The sequence below is a fragment of the Schistocerca gregaria genome, chromosome 2, assembly GCF_023897955.1.
Source record: "Schistocerca gregaria isolate iqSchGreg1 chromosome 2, iqSchGreg1.2, whole genome shotgun sequence".
Lineage (NCBI taxonomy): Eukaryota > Metazoa > Arthropoda > Insecta > Orthoptera > Acrididae > Schistocerca > Schistocerca gregaria.
Genome location: NC_064921.1, coordinates 700,066,977 through 700,079,437, shown reverse-complemented (window position 1 = coordinate 700,079,437; position 12,461 = coordinate 700,066,977). Strand labels below are relative to the sequence as shown.

General features: G+C 39.3%; 1 protein-coding gene across 4 annotated transcripts in view; it reads left to right on the top strand.

Annotated features, from left to right (window-relative positions):
* The window catches only part of LOC126334789 (dual specificity mitogen-activated protein kinase kinase 4-like), a 123,672-nt gene that overhangs the window by 50,757 nt on the left and 60,454 nt on the right, over positions 1-12,461 (top strand). For 2 of the 4 annotated variants that reach the window (XM_049997410.1, XM_049997411.1), the window contains one exon: positions 2,238-2,369. The exons of the other annotated variants lie outside the window; for them this stretch is intronic. In XM_049997410.1, coding sequence (XP_049853367.1) covers positions 2,238-2,369 — 132 coding nt within the window. The remainder of the gene's footprint in view (positions 1-2,237; positions 2,370-12,461) is intronic. 4 annotated transcript variants of the gene reach the window in all.

Sequence of the window (12,461 nt, the reverse complement as noted above, 5' to 3'; positions counted from 1 at the left end):
ACTCTCTTTTTACTTCTGATTGGTCTAAGTGTTATTGAAATTGTTGTTGTGATTGTATTATGTTAATTCTGTTATTATTTGTGTTTCTATTTCTAATGACTCTAAGCAAATAAGGTTACTTACTTTTAAGCATAAATATTCTAATACCTAGTACCAGTCTCTAGCTCACAAGTCCTCACAGACAAGTTTCTGAACTATTATCCTCAGTATATATGTTTCCACTAATCTCTTATTCTTTGTTGCACTCTGATACGTTAGATATGTTACCAAACTTGCTTAAAATTCTAAATCTCTCAACTTTGTCAGTGCATTTTATTACCAATGCAAACAGTGTGCTTTTAGAAATTTGATGTGTCATATTAATAAGTACTGTGCTGTGCTGTTATTAATTTGTGTAAATCATGCTTTCTTTGTATCATTTGTGTTACAATGTTTTTGTGTTACATGCATGAATATTTTTGCAGCACATCCATGAAAAAGTGATAATATTTGTCAGTATAAAATAATTTTCAGTTACCAACATAATTCTTACAGGCTAATAGTAGCCAGAGCAGGGAGGGGGGGGGGGGGGGGGGGAATAATTACATCAGGGCCAGTGGCGTGCTTACATGTTTCACGCAGCAGTGCTGTCAGCACTCACCATGAGGTATAAAGGGAGCTGTTGATTCCAAGCAGCCAGTGAAAGAGTAGAAGACAGATAGTGTGTTCTGAAACAGGAGGTGGAGAAATATTTTCGCATTCTCATTTCCCATGTCAGTATACCACCACCTTGGAAATTGTAACATATTCAGAAGAAACAGTTAAATAATTGCGACAACCCAGATTATAAATTTAAATACTGCTCATTTCACTTGCAACAATTTAAGCTGTGCTATCAAGTCCCAGACTGACGAAAACCTCACAATTCATTGACATATTTGGAAGAAAAACAAACATTTGTGACAACAGCAAAGAAGAGAATGAGGTTCAATTTCAACACTACAGATTCATTCTCTCTGTTCTTACCTCTCATTGGTTACATGAAAGTATCATTCCACTGTCTAAGCGAAACTGGCTCATTGCCAGCCTGTGAGCAGCAGAGAAACACAATCATGACTGGTGCTGGCTGTGCTCTAGACCTGTGCATAAGTGTTGTCCCACAGAAAATAAGTGTGGTGACTGTAGTTTCTAATCACTGCCGCATATACCTACAAAATCAGCATTGATGCAAGCGTCAGAAACTTTAATATTAGATCATGTAATGTATTATTTACATAACTAGTTGAAAGATATAAAATATAATTATTGACAGAAATATGAAGTTTACAGAATGCTTTTGAAGCTAATAGTGTTCTATTACAGAAAATTAAGAAGCGAATGGGGAGGGGGGGGGGGGGTCATAAACATTGGGCAAGCTTTTGAATCTTAAGTTTGACAAGCTTGAGTAGCAAACTTCATATTTTTGTCTGTTTCCTATCATGTTTCACATATGCAGCTGTTTCATGTATTTGTGACACCATTCAATTTTTAATTTCTAAGGAGCACTTACTAATTTTGTATGTTGTAGGAACTGATCGATTTGGTTTGTAATGCTAAAACAGCAAATAAGTGAAGTAAAGCATCACAGTATTTGTTTGTAATTTTTGTAACAAGCCTTGCCACAATGTTTTCCAAAGCTGATTGCTGTTTTCATATTCACCTCATTTGTCAGATGTAGAGCTGAGTGTTACCTGATAAAACTGGATGTTGATTGAAATATTTAAAAAGATGACTGTTATGATTGAAATCTCTGTCTCCAACAGATTTCTTTTTTCTAGTGAATACAAGTGCTGTATGAGTTGTATGAAGCATGTGTGCTGGTATTACAGATTGAAATAACAGGTAGCCTTTCTTGCAGGTGCAGATTTACACTGTGCTATGATTGTTTTGCATGCCCTGTGTAGGTTGCAATCATCGCTTAATGTGGCGGGTCTGTCAGCTGTGTAGTTGTGCTATGGTTCAGCATGTGCATTGTATTTTAATACACAGTTTCACATTACTGAGCTCACTACTCGTGGTACTGGTGAATATTACTAATTCTGTTTACTGTTATTGGTAGAGGTGGGTGGTTTTTCTGTATACCAGCTAATTGGTAAAAATATTCTGTTGCACAACTCTCAACATTTTGCTACTGTATAGTGCCAGTTGAATTATATGTTGATTAAAAAGAGAGAAAATGAAGTTCATTATGAGATAAAAATAATTGCGATTGTGTTTAGGTGTCGAACATCTCAATCTGGTTCAAATTCTACAGTTGATGAGAGGCTCAACTCAAGTCCTGTTCGCTCACGAACAGGATTTTCTCGCTCTCGACTACCCTTCACCCAAGACCTGATGCCCGACAAGTCACGGTGAGCCCCATTATGTCAAGAGTGTGCAGCCAGCAGTTGTGTGTGTGTGTGTGTGTGTGTGTGTGTGTGTGTGTGTGTGTGTTTAACCAGCAGTAACATTAAGTAAGCCTGTTGTAATTAAATTCATGTTTTGTAACAGGTTTAGATTTCTTGACTAGTTCACTATGAGATGTGTAAGTTGCAGAGTGATTTCAGATGTAGAAGTGAAGAGAGTGCTGATTATAGTCCCAATTTCTCCAAATAGAGGATAGTTGCTTTCTGTATAATATTTCATGTTATTTATTACCTTGGAACATGCTAGAACATATTTTTTGGCTCATATTGATGATTTTAAATTTTAATCTGTTTCTTCATCATTTTAAGTTGGGTCAAAAGTAAAATAAAAAAATAAAACATTTATCACTGTGACTGCAGGAATGTATGTTTGCTCCATTTTAACCAATTAAATTACCATACTAGTTTGGAGAATTACTCTCTTACCCCAAGTTTATTATTAGCTGAAAAAATCTGTTCTGGCGACTAAATATGTGGGGGCAATTTTGTATTGTTACAGTCTATTTTCTGTTATAACTGTAACTAGTGAAAAGCTGTATCCAAGGTTCTCAGGTGTCCAGCCGGATCCAACCGTCGAAGTTCCACGATATTTTGGCGAATAACTGTTCTGCCATCATCAGGTGGTGCTGATGGAATGATCTGTCTGCTCTGTGTCTGTGGTATTTATGTCAGCGGCCAGTCTGGCCCTGGTCAGGGAGAGGATTCGCTACACCCGTCTACTACTCGACAAGAACGCCAAGAAGCTGCTGCATCTTCACCTAAGATTATCCTCTGTACTCCAAGATCACTCCTGGGAATGGGTGGACAGTGTTACCTGGGCCCAGGCAGACTGGACCCACCGGAAATCCACGGAGAAGCAGCTCACCATGTTTACATGACTACCTGGCAAACCGAAAAAAGAGATAGTGCCCACTAGACGGCCCGTGATTAACCTCATGGCTAAACCACTCGACGACATTGCTACAGCTGTACTTGAAAAAGGACTCAATTTCGCACCAACACCTGCATCTCAGCCGTTCGATGAAATAATCTCTTCAGTAGAACAGGCAGTCTGTGGCTTACCAGATGACAAAGCAGAATAAATAAGAAGGGAAACTTGTCGGATTGTTTCAAGGGCAACATTGGCCAGAAACAACATCTCGGGAGCAGAAAGCGCAGCACTACGAGCCCTCAGAGACAACAAGAAGATAGTTGTTGTTCCTGCTGACAAAAGAAATGCCACAGTCATCCTTGAGAGACGCAACTATGAACAGAAGGTGCTGCAATTGCTAGACGATCCAGCATATCAGAAAATTAACACAGACCCGACCAGGAAGATACAACAAAGCACTGCCACCCTTGCTGAAAAATGTCATGCTTCTGGACAAGGACATCAAAAGACTTCGCCAGCGTTCGGCGGTAGCTCCGAGGATATATGGTCTCCCAAAAACGCACAAAGAAGGGATGCGACACATAGTCAGCAACATAGGGGTATCAACGTATCTTTTGGCGCAGCACTTGGCGGACATGCTAAGACGTCATGTGGGGAAATGTGCGCACCATATCCGGAACTTGACGGACTTCATTGGCAGCCTGAAGGAGATGACAGTACAAGAATCCGACATCATGGTCAGCTTTGATGTTGTCTCATTATTCACACGTGTCTCGCTGGAGTATTCTCTCCACTTAATCAGTGAGAAATTTGGGCCTGACCTGACACAACTGTTCAGGCACATGTTAACATCTATGCACTTTGTCTTCAATGGTCAATACTACAAGCAGGCTGACGGAGTAGCCATGGGGAGCTCGCTCTCCGCAGTGGTGGCCTACCTGTTCATTGAGAGTTTCGAACAGAAAGCACTGGAAGCCGCCGAACTGAAACCTGTATGCTTCTTTCGCTACGTGGATGACAAGTTCGTCATCTGGCCACATGGACAGGAATGGCTACAGATACTTTCTACAACATCTAAATTCGGTCCACAGTAACATTCGGTTCACCATGGAGACTGAGAAGGACGGAAAACTACCCTTTCTTGATGTCCTAGTGGAACGTATGTCTGATGGCTCACTGGATCACAGTGTGTACCGCAAGCCTACACACACTGACCTGTACCTACATGCCTCCAGCTGCCACCATCCAGTGTAGCTTAATGGAATGCTCAACACCTTGGTACATAGAGCTTACTCAATCTCTGATGAAGAGAAATTGCCAACAGAACTCAAACACCTGGAGACCGTGTTCCGCAAGAATGGGTATGGCAACCGCCAAATCCAAAGGGCCTTCAGACAACAGAAGTGCAGCAAGAACCGAGATGAAGAACCACCTGCAGAAGAGAAGCGAGCTCGGGCCTTTCTGCCGTTTGCTGGCAACATGTTGTCAAAAATAGGGAGACTGTTAAGGCAACACAAGATTGACACAGTCTTCCAACCACCAGCAAAGTTTCGTGACCTACTAGGAACGGCAAAAGATGACGTAGGCCTTAAGAAAGCGGGCGTATACAAAATCCTGTGCGGCTGTGGTAAATCCTACATTGGCCAAACAGTTCACACAGTTGAGGACCGATGCAAGGAACATGAATGTCACACCCGCTTTCGCCAATCCAGCCATTCGGCCCTAGGAGGACACTGCATTGAAACTGGACACACAGCGAGATTCGAAGAGACAGAAATCCTGACGGCCACAAGTGCCTACTGGGACAGTGCCTACAAGGAGGCCATAGAAATTTGTGTAACAGATAACCTCATCAGCAGGGACATCGGGTTTCAACTTAACAAGGCCTGGAAACGGTTGTTAAACACCGTCAAAGAGCAACAGCGTGAGCGGACATGAGATCCGTCCGCTCCGGAGGATGGAGATGAACTGCACCTACCACCAGGCCTGGCTGCAGCTACCCCCCCCTCCCCCCCCCCCACCATCACTTTCCCCCCTCCCACCACGCGGCACTCCGCTCCACCGGCCGTCTGCGCCAGGGTATGACTCGGTACCCTGCAGACATAAATACCATGGACACAGCGCAGACAGATCATCCCATCAGCACCACCTGATGATGGCAGAACAGTTATTCGCCGAAATATCGTGGAACTTCGACGATCGGATCTGGCTGGACACCCAAGAACCTCGGATACAGCACACTCGCTGGGAAGGCCTCTGATCACATAGTGAAAAGCTTGTTTTCTTTTTACCTAATGTGCTACATGGCACTGGGGTTGTATGGTTTGTATATGTTTAAAGTTGTTGAAATTGCTTCTTTTTGTGTGCGCTTTAATATGGTGATGGTTTCTCTACCTTTGCATTGCTTTTGGTTAACAAAGCAGCTTATGCTTGGATAGTGGATTGTTATATAGAAAATGAACTTGTTTGGGTTTCTGCTTGTTTATCTTTGAGCCTTTTACCAGACTGTGTAGGCAGTTAATATATACATTTTTGTTATTGGTTGTGTTTACAATAATTTAAGAGGTATGAAAAACAGACATATGTAGAAAACTGATGTAAACACAAATTTACCACTGTAGTGCATTCCTGGATGAGTTGGGGATTTTCTCCGCCTGGGGACTGGGTGTTCATGTTGTCCTCACCATTTCATCATCATCATCATAATTTGTGTCAGTGACTACATTGGAGTGTGTAAAACTTGGGACTTGGTACGCGTGCTGGTGACCGCGCAGTTGAGTGCCCCACAAACCAAACATCATCGTCAACACTGTAGTACATCAAAATAACATGAAGTTGTGCATATTATGTATTGAGGAGTGTAATTAACTTCTGTTGTTTGATTTTTTCAGTAATTATTTGATCAAAATGTTGTTTCTATATCTGCTTAAGGTGAATCTCTTGCAGAATGAGCACAAAAGGTATGGGCTAAACAACTTTTTACATCCAGCGCTTTAGGTACCCATAATGACTGCATATATTTAAAGCATTTTCAAGCTGCAAAACTTTGTGATATCAGAAACAGATTGTTTAATGGGCTACTAATATCTGATTCGTTTTGTTGTCCAACCTGCTTGTGATATCTAGTGCATTCTGTGTTTGCATCGTGTGTTTATGTAAAATGAAATGAGTCTTACAAAGAAGACTGCATTATTTTAAGTTCTTTGCTTAATGCAACAGCAGATATAGTTGTGCAAACAAAGCCATTGAGTACCAGCCAATAACACTTAGGTATTTCATGGTATTAGAGGCAACCTGTCATCGTCACTTTCTGACACAGATGACTCGCACTCGCCAAGATTTCTATTAATATGATCTGAGATCATGCTCCTTCTAATAGGCACAACAAAAAGACTGCCAGAAAGTGAGCTTTCGGTCAGCAAGACCTTCGTTGGAAATAGACAACACCACACAGTCACATCCACACGCACATACATGCACGCAAGCACATGTGCGCAATTGCAACTCACACACGCATGACCACAGCCTCTGCCTGCTAAGACCAGTCTGGCCCCAGCAGACAGATACTGTGGTTGTGTGCGTGTGTGAGTTGCATTGGTGTGTGTGTGTGTGTGTGTGTGTGTGTGTGTGTGTGTGTGTGCGTGTGTGTGTGCGTGTGTGTGTGTGTTTCGACGAAGGCCTTGTTGCTAAAACGCTTACTTTCCGACAGTCTTTTTGTTGTTCCAATCTGCAACTCCTCATCTCCACTATATGGCGAGTAGCAATTATCCTTTTCATAATATTGTTAAATTTATATAATATAGCAACATATATGTAGTAGGGAAATGGTTTTAGAAAAATCTTAAAAAATGTACTGCAATAAATATTAACTTGGAGGTAGGCTATATATTTCTTAAAAACACTGTTTGAAACCCACTATAAGAAAGAAAATGCTGTGCTGTGAAAAAGTGCAGTTTCGTTTTCTTACTGGCATTCAGTTTTAAATACGATAGCACAGCATTTAAACCATTAGACTAATTGTTTCTCCCATAAATAATATATCTTCTTATGTATGATTTTAAGCAAAAATTGTATATACAACAATATGCTGATTTGTTTTCTTCCTCACAGTTGGTTTAAACAGGAAAGTTGGATGTATGGTGTATCGGCTTGTGATTAAAATGCTACTACAGAATCTGAATCGTATTAGACTTAAAAATCCCACCCATTCACATATTAAAACTATGTAAAATACTGTCATTGCAACTACTGTCCTTACAGATCCAGCAGCTGGTGAGGTCTTTTTCATACTCTGTGTACTAGTGAACCCAACCGATTTAGCCATTCATTTTACGTGACTTCATTTCCCAATCAAAGTTTAATTTACTATAACAGTAAACAAGGCTCAAAGTCAAAAAGAGGGGGGGAGGAGATGGACAGAAAGGGGTGGGAGGAAATGGACAAATGGATATGAAGAGGGGGGAAGGAGGAGATGGACAGAGAGAAGGGGAGAAGGAGATTGGGGAGGGAGAGAGAGAGAGAGGGGGGGGGGATGGACAGTGGGTTGAGGGAGGGGAAGGGAGGCAGGATTGATGGACAGAGAGAAGTGGAGAGACAGAGAGAGGGAGGAGAAGGAGAGTAGGATGTATGTTCAAATCCCATACATATTTAGCAATTGCGAAGCATTGCCTGGTCTGCTAGAATTTATTATTACCATTTAGGTAATATGGCAATTTGAAGAATGGCATAAGATAATCTCCAAATGTTGTTGGCATGTTAGTTATTCATGATCTATAGATCATGTGCATGATAAATCATAATGATGTGGATTACTTTTCATTACGGTAGCCACTGACTTTTGTAAGAGATATTTTTATTCTTTACTTGTTCATTGCTAGAGTGTCAACCAGAGATGAATCTTTCTTGTCCTCGATACTTGAGATACTGTTCAACTTAGACATCCATGAAACTATATCTGTAATTCAATACTAACATTATAAATGTGAAAGTAAGTCTGTCTGATATGCTTCCACGACTAAATCGCCGAACTGATTTTAATGAAATTTGGTATGGAGATAGCTCGAATGCTGATTAAGAAAATAGGCTGCTTTAGAATGTGTGTAGCACAAAACTAGTACTTATTTGACGAGTAGAATGAGCAATATGGACTGTGGGACGATAATTATTTTTTGAAAGAGCCACATACACTTTGAATTTGAACTTTCTTGTATTTGTAAAAATCCTTTGTTGTTTGATATGTTCTATGCAGTATGATTCAACATAGTGAATACAATGCTTGTGCAGTTCTCTGTGTGTTTAATCCATAGTTCTATACTAATGTCAGTCACAAACTCATTTTATTTTAGCTGCTAAGTTTCACGGTTCACTTATGACTTCTAAAATGCGTACCAAATTGCGTTAGCTGTTTGCGGTGTTGTGGGTAGCATTTTTGACCCTCATTCGTGGGTTCCTGTGTTCAATTCCTGGCTGGGTTGAAGTTTTTTCTTGTCACACCTTTGTGTATGTGTGTTGTCCTTGTCATAATTTTACCATGCTTGACATGCAAGTCGAAGTGGCGTCAAATAAAGACTTGCTGCACCAAGTGCCCAAACTTCAGGAATGGGGTCTCCTGGCCAGTAAAGCCATACACACATTTCAGTCCACTTTACTGATATGCAAGCGCAACTGTGCATATCTCTGTCTGCCTTGTTTTTTGTAACAAAATAAAACATTTCATTTCATTCATCAGTCTTTAAAGCTTCCAGTAAGGCATGGTAATGTGACCCACCCCCCTTATAAACTCGTCAGACAATATAGTTAATTTTTTCACAGTCTACAAATAAAATATTTATTCCCACTCTTTATAGCAATAGACCATCACTGTTAACAGAAGTGTTGCTGTTGTATCACTTTTAAAAGTAGTCTTCCTTAAGTTACCAGAAAGACAACCTTTTGTTGCTAGTTAAAGCATGAAGACTGAGCATTACAAGAGATAAATTCATACATCTGTTTCTTTTTTATAATTACAATAGTAGCGGTCACACAAAATAAGAAGAAAATGACCATATCTTCTCAAGTGCTGGCTGTTAGCTACATACATTGCCCAGAACAAGGTGGCGATGGTTGACTCCCAAAGAGTACATGTTGCCATGTTCTCCAATCCTTGCTCATTCAACATAAAAATAAACATTTTATAATTATTTCATGAAATCATGATGTGTAGAAACTCTTCAATTATGTTTAAAAAGAAATATCTACCTTAGGTGGCAAAGATAAAAGTGTCATCGAAAATTCTGTCGCAGCACATAAATGACTGCTGAACAAGATAGCAGAAACTTATTCTTTTTCAAATTTTATTTTAACCATAGTCGCTTTCCATTAGTTTGTTGTATGTAATGCAAACTGCCATCCAACATTGTCTCCTGAACAGAACTAAAAAAGAATATTCTATCCAACATTGTCTCCTGAACAGAACTAAAAAAGAATTTTCTTTGCAGTCTTTTCTACTTCTTCGGAACATTGATTGAGGAAGAAACTTGATTGACTAATCTGCTCAAACACTACCATTTTGTAGTTCAGGAAGGTAAAAAGGGAAAACCCTCATGCTACAAATCAGTAGACGTATTTACATTTTATCAAATTCATTCACTTTGACATGAGAACAGAATTGTCAACTGGTTTCTTACTGGACCCATTGCAGTGAAATCCTCTAAATTTAAAATGTCCATAAAGAAAGAGAAAAGTTTTTCTGTTTTCTGTTGGCTGTGCTTAAAGAAGTCCCATACACAGGGAATTATCACTATATTTTAAATAACAGGTCAAAATGTCCTAAAGAAGTTATCTAGATCATGCCTCTCAACCCAACTTTCAAACTTGTTAATCAGCGGGGTTGCTGTTGTCTGTGTCAGAGTGAGTGCTTTGTGCTCTGTCGCAATGTGAACTCTTGACAATCTGAAAATGATCTCGCTCCAGTTCAATATTAATTGAAAATGGGGTTCTGTTGTCGGTCTTCCTTTCTTGTTCAGAATTGATCTGTAATATCTCAGTGCCCCATGCACTTCTTTCATATCTGTGCTAAATTTAGTATATCGTGGCAGCTGTATGGATCCCAGATGGCTCTACCCACTAACTGCAGATTCACTTTTGCTACAGTTAATGTCCTGCAGTTACCTATTTTGCTTTTTCTCAGTGCACACAATTAAGATTTTTTTTGTAATGTGCACTCTTAAACATTCAAAGTCAAACCTCCACTCCCCGAGGTCAGCAGATTTTCATTGCAAGAATATCCGTAAAACTACCACCATTGTGCTGTATCCCTTCTAACACCTCCATGAATGTAAAAATTAAAAAAGATCATCATATCTGTCAGCACTTAGTGAAAAAATAATTTACTGAATGTCTATTTCAGCTATTTTCTTGTATACATAGTTACTCAGCATGGTGTGTGTGTGTGTGTGTGTGTGTGTGTGTGTGTGTGTGTGTGTGTGTGTGTGAGTGAGTGAGTGAGTGAGTGAGTGAGTGAGTGAGTGAGAGAGAGAGAGAGAGAGAGAGAGAGAGAGAGAGAGAGAGAGAGAGTGAGGTGAGAGTGTGTGTTTATGGTCAGAAAGGAGGTTTAGAGGTTTGCCAGTGTTTGCTGAGATGCAAAATGTATTGTTCTTATTCACTGTCTTGCAAAATGTGAAACAATGATCGATGGAATCTACTCAAAATGCACTAAAAGAGAGTCATTGGAACAATGTATCTGCCCAAAAATGTGGTTTAGCAGAAGAGAGATGAGGGATTTGAAGTATGAATTATTGAAACATCCAGCCTATTAACCAGATTTAATGTGTGTTTTCCATCTGTCGCAACTTGTTGAGAAATTTGTAACAGGAAAACGTTTTTAATCGTCCAAAGAAATAATCACTAGCTTATCTTTTGCTGACTTCTCAGAATCGCATTTCAGAGATGTGATTAACCTTAAAAGTGAGTATCAAAAAACAAATTAATTTTCTCATCAGAAAAATCCGGTCTTTTATTTACAGATTAAGAATTGTACATCTTACTGTAGTACATACCTGGAGTACTACTGCCTTTTCCATTGAGCCTCCATTATCACCCTTCTTCCATTATATATATTTGTGCTTGAAGCTCTAATTATGTAGCACATTTCTATGTGGTGATGTCTTAATTCTGAAGAGGCCCATTCTCCTAAAGGGGTGTTCTATTTCTCGAATACTGGGTTCCCTCTTCTTGCTTAATAAGTATAAATTTGTCACCAAACACTGAGCCACTGGCCACTGAGTTACATCTTCAGGCTATGCTTAGCAATTGAAATTACCTGCAATTATTTTCATTTTTTGTTTATTTGGATATTTGAGTTTCTCAAAGAAAAAATTCTCATTAAGAGGCTTAGATACAGATATTATTGTGCAAGATTAGCTCAGACAAAGGTTTTATTTTGTGGTCTACTTCAATGAAGATTGTTTTGCAATATTTGTTTCTAGTCTCCCACAGATTAACTCCATGTCCTTAACTTTTTGTGTCTTTGATTTTCCTACCCTGCGTGTTTCTTGTAGTAATAAAACATTTCAGTTGCATTGCTTCGCTGCATTGGATAACAAAGTTTCTTTATGTCAGTGAAATCCATCAATGTTGAGTGAAGTTATTACAGATCATGGTCTTAAAGAAAAGAGAAATAAATAGTTGAAGAAGAGTGGAGATGTCAAACATTATAACTGCAAAATTTCAAATTTGTCATTAAAATAAAAAGTAAAGTAAATTTTTCATGCCACTTATTTGTATCCAAACAGTTGAGAAGATATTTGGATACTATGGACTTATGCTGCAAAAAATAATGAGACAGGTGAGAAAAGAAATAATTTATTAACAATGTTCCAGGTGCCATACTAGGGAACTGGCAGGTCCTAAGTGGCAATAAGAAAGTTATGTTTCAACTACCAATTATATTGTGGCAATAATTTTTATTTATGGTAAGACAAGTACAGAAATGCAGCAGTAATTTTAAACTGTAGTTTGATTAAAATTACTTGATAGTTGACATGTCACATGTTGGAAAGGTCTTCCTCTAATGAGAGCCTTTAGCTTCATGCCTGAACAGATTATTGTTGCCAGACTGCCACAACAAATGGCCATTTCATTTCTGGTTCCTTGTCTGACTTTTTTGCTGGTTGTGTTTGGATCCTGAG